General features: G+C 38.9%; 1 protein-coding gene across 1 annotated transcript; it reads right to left on the bottom strand.

Annotated features, from left to right (window-relative positions):
- Window positions 1–678: 678 nt before the first annotated feature.
- Window positions 679–13,134, bottom strand: st6galnac5b (ST6 (alpha-N-acetyl-neuraminyl-2,3-beta-galactosyl-1,3)-N-acetylgalactosaminide alpha-2,6-sialyltransferase 5b). Its single transcript, XM_062424267.1, has 5 exons — window positions 13,120–13,134; window positions 12,204–12,422; window positions 4,168–4,577; window positions 2,711–2,818; window positions 679–916 (listed from the first exon to the last, which is right to left on the bottom strand). Exons 1-5 carry the CDS (start codon window positions 13,132–13,134, stop codon window positions 679–681), a joined length of 990 nt encoding a protein of 329 aa, XP_062280251.1.
- Between the last annotated feature and the right edge of the window lie 8,812 nt (window positions 13,135–21,946).

Raw genomic sequence — 21,946 nt, 5'->3', positions numbered from 1 at the left:
TTTTAAGTTATTAGTCTGCCATTGTGTCACCATAACTCACACTAACTTATCTGTTGTGTTATTGTCTGCATTGTTAATACTGCCTTGTTGAGAAGGATGCATGTATAAATAAAGAGTGTCAAAAAGTGGTGATGGTGACTCTAAAAATATCACAATCAGCTCTGAAATGTGTAACTGTAGAGTCTAACCCCCTTCTCAGGTCATTAAAACAGAAACAGAACAGAGATCATGACCTCACTTTCCTTAGCCACAGCTCTGTTTCTACATATAAAAAAGGATGAATCTCTTTTAAATTTTAATTTATGAAAATGAACCAATCACACTGCAATTATTGCAGTGGCATACTTCCTCATTGTCTGTCTCTTTGCTGATAGCTCGAACGTTATTAAAGCAGCTCCATGCAGAGTAAAAAAACACACTTGAGCCATCCTCTATGGCTTTGATTCCAGTATTAAATTCATCCTATTATAGTTAAACTTCCAAAACAATGTTGAGGCTTTGTGCTTCTCTTTTGAAATGATCCCATTCTGCCAAGCTGCTTAGGCAGTAAGCTAAGTGCCACTACAGTAGTTTGTTCTGTCCCACTGCTGTCTCAGGCATTCTTATTGGCCAGACAGGGAATCTGCAAGCTGGAAACTGTCCACACACATCTTCTATTGTGTGGACATTGTGTGAGTCTCAGGATATAGTCGGAGTGTATGAGATGTTCATGCCGATGATGCCAGCAGCAGGCTTCCAGTCTGGCTGGTAAAAGTGGATGTTGAAGGTTCGGGCCCAGTTTGCAAACACTGTCTTCTCCGTTATGAAACGGTGGTGGCCTCCACGTCGGCTTCTCTCGTGGGAAAGATACATGGAACACTCGGCTGCCCCCAAGGGCTCATAGTAATGATATGGCACCGAGGGACGGGAGGGGGATCTAAACAGGGGAAGAGGGGAAGAAAACAGAGAGAAGCAAAGTATGAAAAGGCATGAAAGTCAAAGTGTGAGGGAGGGATGTGGAAAATAGCGTGGGGATAATTATGTGATGGGAGGGGTGGAGGGGAGAAGAGGAAGCAAGTCACAGTGGGGAATAAATTGAAATGGGAACAAAGAAAAACAGAAAGATCAGAAGAATCTGCGCGCACAGATGTGTTCATTATACACCATCATATTCCTCTGATGCTCACAGTCACACCAAGCTCAGTGGAAGACTCATGAGACCACATGAGAGTCACTTCAATCCAGCCTGCTTTCTCTATGAATATCGAAATGTGCCAAATTGTCCTTTGTGCCCTTGTTGATTCATGTGAGAAGATTATTCCTCAATATTGTAGTGAACGTTATGTAGGCATGTGAAACAGTTGTAGCCTATATTGTGTTGTGTACTCATGCTTATTGTGGCAGTGAAATGTATTGTAAAATGTCAAGATGAATATTTCCACTGGTGCTAAAATCAGTCATTTGCCAGCATGACTGCACAGCAATACAAGAGGGAGTAAATGTTATATTTTTATTGCAAGTTGAAGACATCATTAAGGATGAATTAGACATAATGTCTATGTAGAAACACACCCGTATTGTCAGTAGATCACTGAGTGGAGCTGCATCACAATAGACCATCCATTCGCCTTCATGCATTAGTTGCCACATTTACTCCAACAGGCAATGACAAACTGAAAATTTAAGACATATAATGCATTTTAATCTTGGATATATAATTTAACAGATGAAAAAAAGATTTTGAAGAGAGCAACTGTTCAATAGTGTTTTTGTAGAGAGAATTTTATTGGTGAGAAATCTGATATGGTAGTGGCATTTTTCCTGGTGTGCAACAGCGTTATAATTTATCTACAATTATAATTAATTCAAATGGAACTCATGAACATTGTATTTTTGAGCAGAGAAGTCAAGGAGATGATATGTTTGGCATTCAGGTGGTTGAAGTCATGTGAACACTGTTGCTAGGAAACTGACAATAAAAACGGACATTGCTTTGTTCCCGTTCTAAAAACCTGTACCGATGTAAGTCTTTTGTATTTCAATGCCAAAAGTCATTGATGACGATGCTTTCATACTGCAAGCTCGGATATTTTCTAAATCATCACCATACATCACAATCGGTGAACTCTGAGCTTTTAGAAACTTTTCACTTACAGAATCTCATTAGTGTGACATTCAAAAGATTTCTTCTCTTGAACATGGTAAGCACAACCCCACCTAAGTAGATGACACAAAGTGAAGCAACAGTGATGAGTAATCTGCTCATATAATGGATATATGATGAACAGCTGGCTGTACTCGAGGTTTTGTGCATATTATGTTATGTTTTCACTTGATGTACATTACGTTCATTACAAGTTTTGATACACTTTCTTGTTCCCTTGAATGAGACAGTGTGTCCACATTTTTGACTAGTACTGTTCATTGTGCTTTATGTGAACTTACAGGAAGTTTTTACTGTGCCTGTGTACTGTCAAAGTTCATGACTCTGTGTGCTTAGACTTTCACCGTGACGAATTTCCCTCTGGGGACTAATACATTTTAGATGTTGAAGTTCAAATAGATTCACGAATTTGAATAAAGTTGAGATAACAAAAATTAGTTTGCATGTAGCACAGACACTCTGGTGCCAGGTGTACTTATTGCCCATATTGGTATTCTGCTCTTTGCTACCTTAAAATAATCCTAGAAAGCAACTAAAAGTATTGTGTTAGAAATAATCTGATTCTACCTGCAGGAGTCGGGGGGCACCATGCCGTACACGTTGATCCTGTCACACAGCTCCAGGGCTATGGCCATGGTGAACCAGCCAGTACTCAGCCAGGAGCTGGAACTCTTCCTGGAAGACAAGAGAGATCCACCTTTTTTGAGTAAATCCAAATTCATATAGTGCATAAATATAGCTGGAGTACTTGCTCCATCCAAGAGATTGACTGATAAAATGATTAAAGATGTGAACCCTTATTTTAGATTAAAATAAGATTAATCAACCTCAGATATAGGAGGGAAATAATGTAGCTGACGTGAGCGGTGCAAAGAAGGTACAGTTTCATAATTATAATATTTGCTTTGCAAATATGAGTGATTAAAACATTAATTCTGATGCTGACTATGGTCACATGAAGGCTTGAAGTGTTTGTAATCTCCTTTCAAATGCAGCATTTGCTTATCATAGTGTGGGCTTCTTGTTCACATGCAGATGACAAATTGGCTTTATCTATTTGGTTCTTCTTTTATATGTTCATGTTCAGTCAGGCAGTTTTCCACAGTACAGACACCTGTATCATATATGAAAACAGACATGAAACTGTCATCTGTATGCAAAGCAAGAAATGTGTACATGTTTGAAATTTATCATGAAAAGAAAGAAATCTACCTTTGCAATACTTGCTCTAAATTTGTAAAATTGCTGCTATTAAGAAAAAACGACTCAATAGGTTTATGTTTCTATACATCTTTAACCTGAAAGCAGTCTTGCTCTTCCAGAAATGTGCATGAAAATACTTATTTCAGTTAGGATGAATAGCAACTGTTTTTTCCTTATATACCTGTATTTGGACCACACAAAAATTCAGTTGCAATATTATATTTGTAAGATGTAGGTGTACTAAAGTTGAAAATGCCATGTACTATGTCTATGTTCGATTTGAGGTTGTAGTTTATTTTTTTGTCATTCTTGTCTTTTTTTATCAGTAAATAATGAGTCTCTTCACCATCGAAGAGCTTGCAATGACTGGAAAAAATACAGTACTGTGATTCTGGAGAAATGGCATCAAAATAGAATTTGTGTTTTCTTTCTGATGTTGTACCAGTTCTGTAAATTTCATACCATATACAGTAGTAACACTACATATGAAAATGATGTAATCTGTGTAATACAAAGCTGCAACGATTAGTTGATTAATCAATTACTCCATCAACTGTAAATTATTTTGCACCTGTTTTGATTATTGAATAATAATTTTTGTCACCTTTTAAGCAAAAACACAAAAAATTCCTGGTGGCAGTATCTTGAATGTGGTGATTTGAAGATTTCCTGTTTTATATATGAAAGTAAAATGAATATATTTAGAATGTGCAGAAGTTGCAGCGCTTGTAATATGCTCTCCCTTATCTGCAAATTTCCACATGACTAAAACACATAAGCCAGTTTTATGTTTATTTGGACAGTATAGCTCACAGTCACACCTATCAATCCCTGTTTCGTTTTTAAATAGTTCATCAAACTTCAGCATCTTAATCCGAGAAATGATGTAGACTTTGAGTTTGGGCAGTAGTTGCTTTAACAGCTTCAGGTTGTTGTAAACGTGGCCTTTTCCATCTCGTCTCATGGCGTTGCTTGGTCCCCAGAAGATGAACACAGTGTCTTGGCTCACGTTAAGCAGCTCCTGCCGGCTCCGCAGTACCCTCTGTAGGCTGGAGTGAGCTATGACACGTAGGCTTGTGCGCCCGCCAACGTCCCGCTGAAAGCCAACGCTGGGAGCATCATTCATACGGATGACACACTCAGAGCGATCAATCTCTTCTCCTCTCTTTCTCCCAGTTAGCTGGCCAGAGCTGGTCACCAGGGCACAAGTCCTGCAGTGCATCCTCAGAGGCTGTGGAGATGAAAGGTCAAGATTCAGAGGATATTTAAGAAAGGTTGTGAAACAGGGATTTCATGCTCAGTATCACTGAATTAAGACACTGCATGTTTCCTATAGTGCCGCTAAAAATGTGACAGTCTAGAGAAATACTGCAACAGAGTATATGGTATATCAGCAGAGAGAATAAAAACCTGAGTATTCCTGAAAACATGATTTAAAAAGTATCAACAAGCAAAAGGGATTAACTTGCATCCTGTTGCTCAAGGTCAAGTCTTACTTTCTTTGGCTGGAACTTAAAATATGGAGAAAAACAAGGTGCCTGAAAGAGTTCAGCACAGTCTGTAAAGCAACACATGCAAACACAACAGGTGTGACAAAGGCAGTTCTCACAAGCTTGATATATATATAGTAACTCTGATTATAGACCCCAGAACTTCACATTTTATTTCAGGCTTCTTACATTTATATTCACAGATTAATGTCGTTTTTTTTGTGGCAAGAACACACACAGTGATAACTTCAGTTGAAAACAATCTCAAATTAACGTTGATACCCTATCCTTTAATACCATCTCGGTCCAAACAGGATGTGAATAAATTGCAACTGGCACTGAATCAAGCAACCGGACTCATACTGGGCTGTTCTGTCAGTTATCCTATTATTCAAATGCACTGCAGATTATTATAATTGACAGTGGAGCAGAGGCTATTCTATGCAGTACCTTTATTTTGCGGGAACATCGCACATACATATTAGCCATGATACATATTCAGTCAACACAGCCTCAGTGATGTTCACATTATAGTGGTCAGGATATGCTCAATCATGAAGTCCAGTTCACTCAGAGGATCATTCCTGTGCATAAACCTTTAAAAAGATGTATGTGCTGCAAGGGCTGTAATATTGGCTTGAATTATACTGAGTAGGTATTTATGTTGTTGTGTCCACTGAGGTTTTCAATGTTGAAAAAGGAAAGCTTGGATTGAATGATCCGACAGCAAAAGCCCAGAGACTTCTCACATGAATTATTCCCAAACTTAATAGAGAGCTACATTGGCATTCTGAACTGTGCTCTGAGCTTCACACTTCATCAGGTTCTGTGTGTGTGTGTGTGTGTGTGTGTGTGTGTGTGTGTGTGTGTGTGTGTGTGTGTGTGTGTGTGTGTGTGTGTGTGTGTGTGTGTGTGTGTGTGTGTGTGTGTGTGTGTGTGTGTGTGTGTGTGTGTGTGTGTGTGAGTGAGACGCGGCTGGATGAGTACAGCGCCTGGATCACGTGGACCTTTCGGATCCACCTGGAGGTTGATTCCACTGAGAAAGTGAGTAAAGTTTGTCACAATTTAATATCTTCTCACAGATGCTTTTACAGTTGTGCATGTGTGTGTGTTTCTATCTTTGACAGAAACAATTTCAGTTGAAAATCAGCGTTGTGAGGACATTTCCGTGTTGTAAGGACATTTGGGTGGATCCTTACAACATCAAAGGGCAACTTGATGGTTAAAACTTGGTTTTAAGGTTAAGGTAATAATTTGATCAATTTGTTCAGTTTTGGGTAAGGGTTGAGTTTAGGCATTTAATTGTGATGGTTAAGGTTAGTGTAAGGGACTAGGGAATGCATGATGTCAATGTGAAGGATATAAAGACAAATGTGTGTGTGTGTGTCTGTGCATGCTCATACATACAGGTGATATCACAGGCTGTGCTGTTCACAATGCTATATTTATAACCCACATTATGTCTGTGACCCCATACTCAATCACTGCTTTTGTGTGTGTGAGTCCATATTTCAATACTTCTCCAGCCTGTCGGTGGCTCTCAGCCTTAACCCCATCTGTTTCTGCCTGAGGCAAAAATCTTTAGAGATACATCATGAGTGTATCGTTTCATTTTCAAAATATATATAATTCCCTAAATAAATGATTAACTTCCTGAAATTGCTAGCCATGGTTTTGTTTTGCAAATGATAGGAGTAAATATTGTTGGGGACTTTTCGTCAGTTGCTGATTTATGTTTTACAGCAATAGGATTTGTGCGTGTGTGTGTGTGAATGACTCAAAAAAACTACTGTGCCCATATTCACTCAAATGAATGAACATGTAGTAATGTCAGTAATGTCCCTCACTAATCTGTTTTTAATAGTTGTTGGACAATAACAGAGCTCTATGGAAGAGAGGAATACACTACATCAAGCTCTGGCTACACAGTCAATATTGTTAGTTGGATAATTTCATGGGATTTGTTGACAAGAAATGTTTGAAACACCCGCCTTATCCTTTAATGTCAAACATCCTATGATATGAGCTGCAGTGGGCCAACATGAAAACCTACAATAGCTATGTTTGTTTTAGAGCTGTAACAATTAGTTAAGTAATCACTAAAATGTCATATGTTTATGGTTCCAGTTCCTCAAAATGTGATGATTTGCTGTTGTTCTTTGTCATATGTGATAGTAAACTGAATATCTTAAAGTTTTAGACTGTCAGTCCAAAAAATAAATCAAATAAAAAAATTTTTAAAAAATTAATTACATGGAATTCCTCCTGATAGTTGACATCTCATTAAGCTCCTCCTGGTGACACACATTCAAGTTGCTCTGTTCTCAATTTGAGCGAATAAAGGTGAAATAATGAAGGCATCTGTCTTTTTCTTCATCCAATCAGCCTCAGACAGAGAGAGAGAGACAAGGGGACGACTGTACCTCAGATAACGTAACCTTGTTAGCAGCAAATTGATGGAGAGATGTGACATAATGTTTGGCTGTTTTCCATCATGGCTGGTGGGCAATAACGAATCTACCAAGAAGATGATATTCATGACTTCATGCTGGATTTAGCCATTTATCAAGTGGTTAATGTTATTTTGAATAAAAAAGTAAGACAATGAGGATAAAACACAACTGTTGTCTCCCGTAGAGTGGAAATAAAATGAGCATATCCTGGGAATTTTTTCCCCTGAAGTTGTCTGTTATTACAAGCTGCCTTTGTACATTGACATACTTATAAGACAACTTAAAATTTAACAATAGAAAGGAATCAGTGTAGGCAGGAGACTTTTTGGCATAACAGACTTTCTAATGACACCCATTTCTCCGAGGCGGACTGCATTAAAGGCCAGAGCACAGACAGGTATTGCCCATAATAAGTAGGTACATCATAAACTGACACAGTCTTACAACCCACATCCATGCTCTCACTCAGGCTTTTGTGATTAGAGCGTATCTAAAGGCCAATGTAGATTGATTCTGCTGACAGTTCTGCAAAGGTCAACATCTCTTTAACTGGAATCAGCAAAACATCAGAGAGGGAGAGAAGATGAGGAGTGAAGGAGAAAAATGGAGCGACAGTCTGTAGAGGTGTTCAAACGTGTGTGTGTGTGTGGTGTGTGTGTGTGTGTGTGTGTGTGTGTGTGTGTGTGTGTGGGTGTGTGTGTGTGTGTGTGTGTGTGTGTGTGTGTGTGTGTGTGTGTGTGTGTGTATGTGTGTCTGTGTGTCTTTGAAAGAGTCTATTCACAAACCACAGCTCTAATTACTGTAGCTTGTCAAAAAAATAAATAAATACCAGAGCAAGACATCTCACAAAAATGTGCAGACGTCGCAGAAGCCAGAGGAACATAACGAACGCTGAGCCAGTTCCTCAAAATATCCCGAAAAAGTGTGCACCATAACTTTGAAGTCTGGTTGTACAGTATACACCGCGGTTTTCATTTCACCATTAAGCACTGGATGTACTGAAGGGAAGACATTTAACCTTTAACTTGCAGCCACGTGAAGCAACATGGTCTTAATGATTAATGTGTGCTTTTGGGTGAAGCATTAATGAGCGAAGCAGCCACAATGCAGCCATAATGCAGGCCATAAACAGGGTCCAGCAGGCACACTAGACAGAGCCCTCCTCACATTTTCAAACATCCCTGGCTCCGATTAGGGTATAACATTTTTAATAGTGTGTCTGTGCATTTGCACTGGCTTGTCTTCATTTGTGCACCAGTGCTGTGTGAATGTTGCCAAGATTCCCTCCAGCAGCAGCATCAGCAGCAGCAGACCTCAGATGACCCTGCAGGGAACTGTACAGATGGATCCACCCACTCTGCAGATCCTACAGCAGGTCTGCTCTGGTTAGTCATTGCCCAGCTCTTTCTGAGGGTGAAGCAACAGAGCTTGGAGCCCCCAGGGAGGGGGTAGAATGAAAGTAAGCAGTGTGAAAATGTCACAGTGTGGATCCATCATGAATCTCCTGTCAACCATCAGCCAGGAGGAGGTGGACAGTAATGAGAGACTGTGAATAATGAACCGCAAAAATTTCTCATAAGAACCAGTGAAAAATCTTTGGATTAATATTTCTTTTTCATTACTTTAAAATTATTTGATGAGGGTTACAACCTCTCAGAGGAACCAGAAGCGTAGAATCTGGCTGACTGAAGAAAGACAGACGTGTCCACTCTCACAATCTCATGTCACTAATTATTAATCAGTGAAAAGTGAACCGTAACCAACACTGTGCTTTTTTCTTTTCCAAATCATCTTTCCAATGCTGCCTGAGCAATGCAATGTCCTTTCCACACCTGCCTACGTTGATCCCTACCACTTCGCATAGACACACACCAGAGAAGCACTGCTGTGTGACAAAGCACTAAGTGACTAAACACCTTGAATCCATGGGCCTTTGTTAGATTGTTGTCTGTAGACTTTAGCTCAGCCTTTACCAAACTGCAGCCTCATGTTCTCTTAAAAACAGTGCAGCAGAGTAATGTCAACCCCGTCACTGTGGTACCACTTATTTCTGACCAACTGCACCCAGCAGGTCAGGGTGAACCCTGTCCAAACCCCTGACCATCAGCACTAATGCCCCCCAGGAATACGTTAGTTCCCCAGTCCTGTTCACCCTGTACACCAGTGAATGGGCATGCATCACTGCTAACAACCACATGATAAAGTGTTCTGATGACACAGTTATCCTGGTTCTCATGTCCAATACATCAGACACAGTTATACAAAAACATGAGATTCAGAGCTTTGTCCAGACCTCAATATTCCCACCCTCAACATTAAGAAAACAAAAGAGATGGTGTTTGATCTCAAATCCATTGGAGACTATTCACCAGTGGTTATCCATGATCAGAACATAACCCAGGTTGATAGGTTATAGATACATCAACAACAAACTGACATGGAGTGTTCAGGTAGAAAATGTCTGCACTAGGGTCCAACAGTGGCTATACTTCTTAGGCTAAGGTTTTTTGGTGTCAACTTTAAAGTGTTGCTCCTCTTCGACCATGCCGTAGCTGAGAGCATCCTGCAGTATGGCATCTCAGTCTGGTCTGGCATCCTCAGTGTACAGCCGAAAGCCTAGATTACCCGGCTAACACAGACAGCCATGAAAATCATGGGAGTCAGGCAGAATCCCACATTCCAGGCTGTATTTGATGAAACAATCACCAGACAGGCCCAAAAATTATTTTAAATCACACCCGTGTCCTCCACCCTGAGTACCAGCTTCTACCCTCAGGCAGATGCTTCAATGCGGACTCAACTGCTTTAAGAAATCCTTTGTCCCCCCTGTCCATCAAACTAGCAAGCTAGCCAGACGCTAACACCTGTAACACTGCTTTTTTGTACATATGCACACTTTATGACAGCTCTTTGTTGAAGAGGCAGCTTTACTCTTACTTCTCATATAATGTACACCATGATGATGAGGTGTGTTGTATGACGGGCAGTGTACATTTTGTTGGTTGACGGTGTATGCATGTACTATAGGTATTGTGTGTGCATGAGTATGGGTGACAGTCTGTGTATGTACTGTATCTATGCACTGCATTATTTATGTATTTATTTTTTACAACTGATACTGTATGTGTCCAAGACAACTTTCCTTTGGGACAATAAAGTCTATCTGATCTTATCTTACTGCTGTCGCCCTATCTTTCTCACTGAGGGGAGACAGTACGCTGTCTGAATGATCTATCTATCTGAATGAGCTGTCTGTAACACTATGCTGGGTCTGAACGATAGGCCTCGGCACGACAGTAACACTGACTGTGGTGCTTATATGACCAAAAGATTACAGCAGTGATGACTTAAGCATTCCAGTAAAAATCTATACTGTTTTAAGTGCTTTTGTCACTGAATGTTTCATGGCAGACATATTAATTATGAATTGAGTAAATTACAGAGAAGCTCTAGTGATGGTACCTCCACAGTGAGTTGAGCTTTTCAGTTCAATGCTTCAGAGAGTATTTGTTATTATTATGGCCTCACATCAGACAGTAGGGCAGTATTAGCTTTTCCTCATGAACAGGAAATGCTACACAATTTCAATTACCACACATAACTCACTGTCTTGAGTTTGTTTAACTCTACTTCCTTAAAATATACAAATGAAATGTAAACATATAACAATGGCATGGATTAAACTGAAATTTTGTACGTGTGAATTAACTAAAGATAAATAAACAAAAAACAAAACTGCACTTCAGATCCGACCAAGAGGGTGGGTATAACTTTGGCATATTTCATATGTAATAGACACTTTTTTTCTTTTTTTTTTTTTTTTTAATTTCGAACATGTTAAAATAACGAAACTAAATAAACAGGCTGTGGATTATAACAAGACAGAAATGACTTGAAAAACTTTTTTTTTTAGACAGACAACAAAACAACAACCATCCAATGCTCGAGAGAGAGTGTAGGATGAAGTAAATAACTTTTCTAGTCATACCCCTTTTTAAAAAATATTCATATTTATATATTTGACTGGAGAGAAATAGCAAGAACATTACTGTCATGTTGAAAGAAAGCCATTGTGCCACTTTACTTTTATAATCAATTAATCTGTTAATTATTTTCTCTATTAATCAGTTAGTTGTTTAACTAACTGATCAGAAAACATCAGAAAATGGTTAGACATGTAATTTTCTCTCTCTCTTTTCTGAAGCCCAAGATGACATCCCAACCCAGCCTTTGGTATTCACTATCATAAAGGTCTAAACATAAATTCTCAAAACAATTAATTAATTATCAAAATAGTTGACAATTCATTGAATATATATTGCAACAAACCAATACATTGACTAATCATTGCAGCTCTAAATCAATGTAAGAAAAAAAGGTATCCAAATGCATATCACAGAGATACTGAATGTGACTGAATGTGTGTTTCTCCAGCATTTTTTTTCTTCCCATAATCAGTTCCTGCTGCCCTGGTCACTGCTATCTCTGCTGTCACTCCCCCTCCATGTGCCTCCTCCAAAACATTAAATAGTCACCACCCACTTTTCCACTGCCATATTCATTCCTATGCCCCAAATGCCATGCACAACAAGATTGCACTGACAAGAACATGATCCCTCACTCCAAGCACTGGCAATTGTTTTTGTTGGAACACATGACCGAGCTGATGCTTAACCCTGGTCTCTGTGGTGGTGTGTGAATGTTTTGGCATTGAACTAACCTGCACCACTTGCCAGCATATTTTATCTTTATGGAAGCAGAAGAGATTTGGTTCTTACTTTTCAAAAAAGTAACTTAGATATCATGTGCATTGAAAAATATTTCAAAGGAAGAACCAGTTGCCACATCATTGTTTTCTGTAAAAATGCACAAGGATACAGATTGTCAGACAGTGTGCAGATGGTGTATAATTACCTTATGATCCATAACACCTGTATACCCCTCAAGTGTCCATGTTGGAAGTTTCTTTGGTCTCTCTGGCTTTTTCACAGCTGAAGCAGGAGCATGTAAACGGTGGGAAGACGGTGATGATTGTGGTGATGGCGCAGATGGTCTGTCACCAGAGCTGCTGTTGTACATCAACATAAAACTGGTAACCATTGTGATTATGATGATGCCACCAACCCCTTGGCACTGGAGAGACACACGCAAGTTTTAAAGAAATAACCATTAAAACAACATTTATATATAAGTCTTGATTAAGAAAATACACTCAGTTTAAGTTCAAAACTGCCCATAAGCTTCGAGATTTTTGCTCAAGAAATACTACTACTACTACTACTACTAGTAGTAGTAATTATAATAATAATTATTATTATTATTACTATTATTATTAGTAGTAGTAGTATTATTATTGTGCTTATTATTATTATTATTATTATTATTATTATTATTATTATTATTATTATTACAACAACGACAATAATAATAACGACAATAATAATAATAAATGCCAGCTTTGACAGGCAACAGAGTAATAACAGCTGTGCTTTCCTCATACTAGGCTGCAAATGAAATGTCAGCTGTGCCACAACATGCTCTATCAACATGTTTTAGAAATGGTGCAAAAATAGCACCAGGCGTAATTCAAACATGTTTCATAATTATTTCCCCCTACGGAAAAAGAAACTTCATGCGGCTGCGCTCTTACAGGATTATCGTATATGATTATTATAGGCTACTGTAAAAATGAAATATCACAAAGTACAATTAGGTCACAGTACATGACCGAGCTCTCAGTCTGCGCTCACTTCTGAGCAACCAAAAGCACAAAAGCTCCCCACAAAGGAACATTACAGAGATATTTCCTGCAGGTCTCATTCATAATTACCATTCTTATCTTCATCCTCATTTCCCCTGGTTTCCAAAGGCAATGCAAGACTTCGTCCTATAGGAGCCAAAGCTGTCACAGAGCGTCGGGACTCTTCAACATGCAACACTTGAGCGGTGGTAGCACCGGGATCAGCGCGCAGCGACGCTCCACTACTCTTCACCATGCTCCCCTCTACAGTCAGGGACGCCCTCACTCAGATCTGCGCTCCTCATGGTCCTAAACAACTCTATTTCCCTGCTCATCTCATGTTTCAGGGTTCACTGGGGGTTCATGAGATGGTGATTACACACATAACAGTATTACAATGTTGAGCATGCAGTAATACTCCAATACCACATCCAATATTAATGATTCTGTGCTTCTCAGGGACGAATTATGTTAACCTTACAACACATTTGTATGTGTCTACTGTATATCTGCATATATTTGATATAATATACCTTTATACTTTTTCATACACTGTCTGAGCTAATTGTCTCTCAACAGGGCACATTGATTTTTGCAGATTCACAATTATTTTCAATTGGCCTAGTGATACATTCAGTCTTGGTGATCAAAATGGGCAGTGTTTTTCTAATGAATTGTGTCATTGCCAGAATCAATATAATAGTTCTGTAAATCCTCACAACCCCAATATTACTGTAGCCAAACGACCCTTTCAAACTTTGTGATTCATATTTTTCAGTAACCTGATATTGTCATAATGCTACTGATAAATCTTGACAATTTGATCCTTGCATTTTAATGCAACCATGGACATGTTCTAATAGGGATTTGCTGGTCGCCAATGTTTGTTAATGGATTTCAACACAGTTGATGAGAAGCTGTATTCTTTGTGGAGATGACAGGTAAATATTCATCATCTTCATGACCATATTATGTTTCCACTGGGAGCAATGGATATTGTCTGTATGGTTCACTATATGCAAAAAGGTTGCTTCCAATATAAGGGCAGCTATGATGTGAGGTACAGTAGATGAAATGGTTGAGGTGGAGAGGATTTACACTGTCAGGATATTTTGTCACAACAGTTTCAAAATTGCATTGATATGTGTTATTGAGCTGTTTGTCTTTATTATACACTGCTTTGGTAGATCGTATTGCATTGTTTTCTGTTTTAGATTATTGTTATTGAACATGACTTTGGTACTTAAATTTCATCCCTTTAAAAGTCATGAGAAGACTATATTACTACTTTTTATAGGTTGATGGAAACATCAGTGATAACATTATAATGCACAGAAATGTATTTGGTATAGTGAACCATCATTTTTGTCACTAAAGTAAATTTCGGGAAACCCATGTAAGGACAGGAAGCAATTTCTAACGGTAACCTAAGCAGCTGAAGCTCCTCATGAGAGACAGATTTGCTGGAAACTGTAATCTAGTCGTGAGGTGCTGGAAAAGATGGGAATGAGTCTTTTTATAGTCGCCCTTTGAGTGAGCGTCATTGTGCTCATTTTTTCTAATGTGTTTCATGTTTCTCAGCAAGTCCCACTTGAGAAAATGAAATGTATCAGTTAGTTGGCTTTGTTGGAATTATCTCAAAAACAACACAGAATATTGCAGTCAGACCAGTCACTGTAAGAAAAATCAGGGTAGCCTACTTCAAAGCCACAGTGGGAACTGAACAGCATGTCTTCCCTTTTATGTTTCTGGCCCAGATTTACACAAGTTTATACAATTGCCTTGTTCAACTAATTAGCTTGCAGTTACAGTATGCATCATCTATCTGAAATCCAGATACAGTGATAGGATAGGATGTGATACATGATGATAAGATTAAGAAGATAACACAATGTGACATGTGACATAACGCAACATGACAATATGTGATACTGTGAAATATGAAACAACAGTGTTGTATAGTGTCCTGTACAACTAATATACAGTACACTGTGAGACAATATAAAAGAAGATGAGTTCAGATTCCATTCCATTGTAATTTTGATTATAAAGATAGCTTTTGTTATAATTTGATGGTCTCCAGTGAAACAATACTCAGTGGCTTCCAACCTGGGAAGTCACAGGGAATACGAAGATTAATCTGATATCACGAGATGATTAATATACGAAAGAAGAAGAAAAGAAAAATGGCCCAAAATTATGTTACTGTACATTATAGAATGGAGCATTTGGTTAAACTTTTCACAGTGCGTAGACATATGCAGCCTGTAGGGTCACAGGTATGCTTGGTTATAAAGGGTCAGAAGCCTAAAAGGTTGGTAACCAGTGAAGTAGCACCAGTATTTTTCTAATGCAGAGTAAAAAGTACACATAAGCACATACGTATCACATGTGAGATGATTTTAGCATGTTACAAAAGACATGTTTCTTTAGTGTTTTAATAAAAGTATTGAGCCACAGATCTTGCAATTCATGCCCATAGCACTGGCTTCCAAATGTCGCCTTCTGAGCCACATGGAAATATTACAATTGTCGAGTGTAGTACATTAATTGTCATAAATGTGAACAACAACAGTCCAAAAAATGAATGCATTACTATAACATGTGAGATGTCATATTTAATAACATATCCCATATCTTTTTCTGATGTTCACTAAGGAACAATAGGGTAGGTTTATTTATGAAATACCATTTATGTATTCCGTAGTCGTTTTTTGATCATTTACATGTCTGGCCTACTTTTTCAATTTAATTAATTCATTTAATTCAATCTATATTATATTAGTAAAATCTGCACCAAAAAAAATAATTATCATAACATGTATATAATCCTCTGTAAGTAAACATGTGACAAGCTTTTGATTTGACAGATTTTGGATGGTGCACTTGAATGCATCGTCTGTCTTGATAAGCAGGTGTCCAAATGGACACTGATACAGGTTTTTCTGCTTATGACCTATTGCTTGATGAGTCTACCATTGTAATTGTTGAAGTCTGAGAGTATTATGCACTATGGCCTGATCATCTTTAGTTTTTATTTTAACTTTTGTAACAGTAAAGCAGTTATCTACTGATCTAAGCTTCTGAAAACAACAGCTCTGAAATGGAGCCTATTATAGAGCCAAATCATTTGTTGGTTTGACATCGATCAAAGCAATTTTAAATTCAGTTCCACGTTTAAACAGAAGCTTGTGTGAGGTTTCTGAGATAGCGATAATACTATCTTTCCTTTGGGCTTCGGTTACAGTAAAATATATCTTGCAGAATATAATGCAACAAATCTTGCAGAATTCAGAGATGTTGAATAGCTGAGAAATAAATTAAAATAATCTAATGCACTGCACTGTGTTCTGATCAGAATAAGGGAAAATAAACAGTTGCAGGTCATAGGAATATTAGATTATGCTGTATATTAAATATGCAATATGCAATATTCACATTTGTTTTTGTAAAGGACTTTTACCATGTTCCTTTGGCCCACTATTTTCTATGGCACCATATGGGCATATCATTGGTAGAATAATTTTAACCACCAAATTATCTGTATCTCTGAGGAACAGTGCCTCATAATGCTCCTCGTCATTGTTAATTCAGAGGATTAGGTAGCTGGGAGTCTGTTTGTTTTGATTAGAGGTGTCCCAGAGGTGTCAAATGCATCTCAAAACAGAGCTCCGGGGAGCACACATCGACATGAGTGAGGTAAATGTCTGAGAAACAAAACCACTTTTAATTAACTCAAACCTTCTATCCGGCGGCGTGCCAGACGACTATGCTAAGCCAAATACAATGCAAGTGTGAAATAATCACCTCTGTTTGCACCTGTTTACTTTGCCCAAAACATATTTTTACTCATTATATTGTCCCTGCAAGTTCAAGTGTAGATGTCTGTCAAGAAACTAAGCTAAGACAAAAAAGTCATGGGACAACAATTCCCTTTTCAGCATACAAATATATGTTAATGTACTGTTAGAGTGGTAAAACATTATGTTACACCATGCTGCCAGCTGCTACAGAGGAAGTTTGGTTCAGTTTGGCTTAAAATAGAGGTTTGATTTAATAATAGTTTTAAGCTTTATAGCTGTGCTTTGGTAACATATCTCTGGCCAAAATGTAATTCATTATAAGCAAGTCTTATTTTCTTTATTAATAATTTGATCTATAAAATGTCAAAACATTTCCCTAAGCGTACGTTGACAATCTCAAATAGCTTAATAGAGAGCCATTTTTGTTTAAAAATGATATAAACAATTAACTGATTATCAGAACAGATGTTGATTAACTTACAGTTCAACTAATCGATTAATCAAAGTGATCATTTTGGCTCTATGGTTTCTATGGCGTATTGGACATCTTTACATCTTATATTTAAAATGTGCCATATCATCCATCTTTATGGAAAAAGATACAAACAATTACTAAAAGTATCCTGTTTCATCCAGAATTGTTTTGTTGGCAGGGCAGAAATACCTCTGAAACAGATTCCTTGCATGACTTACCTTTTAGTGACTTATCAGCTTTTCCTAGCAGAGTGATACTAGATGTTATTTGAGAACTGACAGCACTAACTGGACCTGTTTTCTTCAAAGGCAGTAAAAATGCAATATTAACCTAATAAATGTATTATTCTAACTGTAATCTGCTGCTTAGTGTCGTGGCAGAATACATAAACCTTAAGCTGTAGTTGAAATTTCCATCACTCTTGTTTATGCAGCAATGCCTCTGGTGAAGTGTTACTGAATCACTTCCTTTATGGTGGGACTTGGGGGATTACAATTTTTAGGAGTCAGCAGGGTTGATTGCAATTGTAACCACTGAATAAAAAAGGGAAAAAAGGGTTATTGTGTTGGGTACATTTTTTTCTGCCTCTGATTATCATTCACTATCCAAACTGCAAAAGGCGAACTGCTGTAGACAAAAAATACCTTTTGTTTCAGAAAGTGGAAAAGGCTGAAAAACCGAAACAGCACAAACTGTGACTGCATCTGCTGTGCACCCTGTTGATTATGTAATTAGCAAGCTGTTGGCGTCCATCATTTTCACTGAATGACAAGCAGATGGGCTGGCAACTAAAATATAGCTATTCTTAGTGGGGAACACAGTTCACCTATGAAATGTGTCATTGTCCTTGTTCAGTTCTGCAAGATTAGTGGCAATGAGCAAATACTTTGCATGCCCTTGTTACACGTGATAACATAACACACTCAAACCTGGTGACTCTGCCCTCTCTATAAACACATAGGATGTGGTGAGAGCCCTAAAGAGGACTAAACAAAACACAGCACCTGGGCCAGACAACATCAATGGCTGTACCCTGAGGCATTGAGCTGAGCAGCCGGGGGGGTTCCAGCTCCTGCTCCAGAGCTCTATCGTCCCCCAGCTGTGGAAACACTCCACAGTTATTCCCATACCGAAGAAGGGTATTATCAAGGTCCTGAATGACCTCAGGCCTATGGCTCTCACCTCTCCTGTGATGAAGGCTATGGAGACGGTCATCAAAAACCACATCATCAAGGCAACAGATTCACAGATTCACCCACCCCAGTTTTGCATACTGTGCAGACAGGGGTTGATGACGCAAAAGCATTCATTACCACAGCTAGACTCCTCTGTATTCGACATCCTGTAGGCAAACATTTTTGCTAAGAAACTACTGTTTCTCAGTTGCCCATGTCTGACGACTTTAGACTCATTCTGAGAAATAGCCTGCTTCCACCTAGATGACCTACTAATCCTGTGGATAATGGACTTTTTCACCAACGGGTCACAGAGTGTGCTGTTCAGTAACACTTTCTCCAACCTCCTACACACTTCAACTGGTTCCCTGCAGAGCTATGTCCTTTCACCCCTGCTCTTCATCTTCAACACTGATGACTATAGGTCCACCCAGCCAAGCTGTCACATGGTCAAATTTGTTGACGACTCAGTCCTCCTATTTCTGCTTTCAGGGCCCCTCACATCACCACAGCTCAGCTCTTCATGCTTTGGTGGAGTGGTGTGACAACTCCTTCCTGGACCTAATGTGAACAAGACCAAGGAGATGGTAGTGACCTTCTTCAACAAGCAGAGGGAAACTGGCTGCCACAGTCAACACAATTATCCACAGGAAGCTCATAGAGATTGTTGAGGAGTACAGGGTTAATTTCAAAAGGTTATCAACGATTGTGCCCAGGTACTTCTACCTGGGCACAATCTTCAATAACAACACAGGGAGATCCTCCTGAGGAGTTAGCAAGGAACCCAAAGAGCGTCATGATATTTCCCTATCCTGCTGGTTCCACTCCATCAGCCTTCAGAACAGAAACAACCTGCAGAGCACAGAGTCTGCTCTAAAATTATTGGACTCCCTGTCAGAGCCCTCTCCACCCTATGCAAGCAGCAGATTATACGGTTAGCTGGCAGGATCCTGTAGGACCCCTCACACATTCTGTTGCCTGTATTTGGTTGGCTCCCCTCAGGACACCAGTCTTTCTGCCCAGGCTGCAGGACACCAAGGAGGGGGGAGACTTTTTCCCCAGGGATGTTCAGCTCCTCAAGTCTCAATGATCCATGATGTTATAGAACTACATTGATTTGTATACTGTGTATACAGCACTTGCACTATTATTAGTTTATTAGTATTATAATAGTATCATTATGTGCATAGCTTGTTTTGTACTGTATGCCGTGCAATCCACACTAAATCAGCACTGCAGTTTATGTTTGTTTGTTTGTTTGTTGCAAGTTTTTTGTTACTTATTAATTATGCTACTCTATGTACATCTGCAATTGCCCCTTAGGGACAAATAAAGTGATTTGATTGAATTGAATTGAATAGTTTTGTAGAGTTCAGCCCTGTTTAAGTAAAAAAAAAATTGAAATAATATGTCTCTGATGAACAAAGGACATAGCACAAGCGAGTATGTTACTAACTGAGCTATACAATAGGGTCCATCTGGCTGTGGTATCAATCTATTTATAGCATCAAAACCTAACTGCATCAGGCATGAATGAACATAAGTTCAAAAGACACATTATAAATTCATAAAACTGAGTAACAATCCCCTTATTCCTGTGTCTACTGACCATATATGTTTTTCTGCAGTGTCCCTTTCTCTGTTATTGTATAATTTGTTTCACTGCGTTTTTAATCAGACACACCATGCCTCTCAAACAGGCAGCAAATATCTCTGTGTTATTTGTTTTACAAAGATCTAGGCCATAAGAATAAAAAAAACCCCACTGTGCTAGACCTGTGTCACTTAGACAAACTGTTCTATATTCACTGTGTTTCACTTGGCAATAATGTGATTCTGATTTGCTACTGGCAGTAATCCCGTCACATCAGCATATATGATCTGTCCCAGGAAAGTCAATCCCTTCTTAATGATTGGCCTTTGGCAACCTGAGCTCTCATTACTCTCATCCACAAAGCAGTAAGATAGACATCATTTTCTTAGATGTCAGTGTTTAACACAAATTACCTGTCCCATTCCTAATCCAGTCATACTTTAAAGGCATGAAATATTAATGTTATAAATATTCTGACATTAAGAAGAGATCATATTTGGGGAATGTAATTCTAGTAACATCCAGGCATTTGGCTACAGCTCACAGATAAAACATGCTTCGTAATTGATCTTACTTTACTACTACTACTTTTTGGCTTACACGTCTTACAACGTCTTACAAAAAACTGCATGTAGACAGAGTCACATTTCAGATGTCTATGAACTGTAAACAGCTCCATCAAATAGTGACTTTTCCCTCTAAACTTCTCACAAAAAGTCCAAAAAACGAAAACATATTTTTGTATCAAAACTGATTTTTTCCCCCCTTTCCTCTCCCATTAAAAATCAAAAAGATTTATCTGACCCGACCCTTAGGTTGGGAACCACCGGGCTAAATAAGATAACTTTATACAAAGTAGTTGGAACTAGCTCCACTTCCAGCAGCTACAACAGTATCATGCTGCTCTAACACTGATGCTTCAGTATTAATTATCTAAGGATGTCATAGCTATAATAAAATATGAGCCAGAGGGAACAAACTAGGCTACTACCTTTACTGCATTACTTTAACTACAACAAGCTGATAAGTACTTTTACTTATAGTAGGATTTTACTTGCAGGGGATTGACTTGCAATGGAGTAGGCTATGTTTACATTGTTATATTTGTACTTTTACAAAAGAAGAGGATCTGATTGCTTCGACCAATACTATTTCAAACTGAAGAGAGAGAGAGAGAGAGAAAGAGAGAGAGAGAGAGAGAGCGAGAGAGAGAGAGAGAGAGAGAGAGAGAGAGAGAGAGAGAGAGAGAGAGAGAGAGAGAGAGAGAGAGAGAGAGAGAGAGAGAGAGAGAGAGAGAGATCTGCAATGTCACAGAAAACCCAGCTGGGGTCAGTGTTTCTCCGCTGGCGCCTCAGCGTGGACACCTTTCACTGCCACCCTAAAATACTCGATCCAATGTTGGCTGCATTATTTATCAACCCAAAAAACAGCTTGGAATGTGCCACTATTCCTGAAGCCACAGACGTTGTATTAATCCCTCTGTTCTCTAGCATCACTGATTTAAATCCTACACATATTCACGTCAGCTGACAAACTTGCACAAAAACGGCGTGTGTCTGTGCTTTAAATCACATCCTAACAAAGGGGAACAGGACAGCCAGCTCAGCAGCAGCCCGCGGTGCGCAGCGTCCCCTTTAAGACCTTTTTGGAATAATTAATGACGTCGCGCTGTAAACACGACTGACGCTCAGCTGCGTGGCCGAAGCATCCTCAGACCAAAAGAAGACCGAGACCTCTAAACGCTGCTGCCGTGTTTGTTTCTCGACAGGACCGCGGAAAGGCATTACAACAACTGCGGTGCACCTCGACTCTCATATGCGGTCTCCAAAACCAAGACGACAGTGCTGCATTGTTTGTCCTACTAAGTGCC

Source organism: Scomber scombrus, chromosome 8, assembly GCF_963691925.1.
Source record: "Scomber scombrus chromosome 8, fScoSco1.1, whole genome shotgun sequence".
In the NCBI taxonomy this organism is placed as follows: domain Eukaryota; kingdom Metazoa; phylum Chordata; class Actinopteri; order Scombriformes; family Scombridae; genus Scomber; species Scomber scombrus.
Note: the sequence above shows the minus strand (reverse complement) of the source record. Positions and strands in the feature narration are given on the sequence as shown.

What these genes read in the sequence shown, in the direction of transcription:
- st6galnac5b (XM_062424267.1), bottom strand. An exon ending in CAGGTGTTATGGATCATAAG is followed by an intron (nt 4,578 to 12,203) that starts GTAATTATACAC and finishes TCATCTCCACAG; the next exon opens with CCTCTGAGGATGCACTGCAG. An exon ending in AACGAAACAGGGATTGATAG is followed by an intron (nt 2,819 to 4,167) that starts GTGTGACTGTGA and finishes CTTGTCTTCCAG; the next exon opens with GAAGAGTTCCAGCTCCTGGC.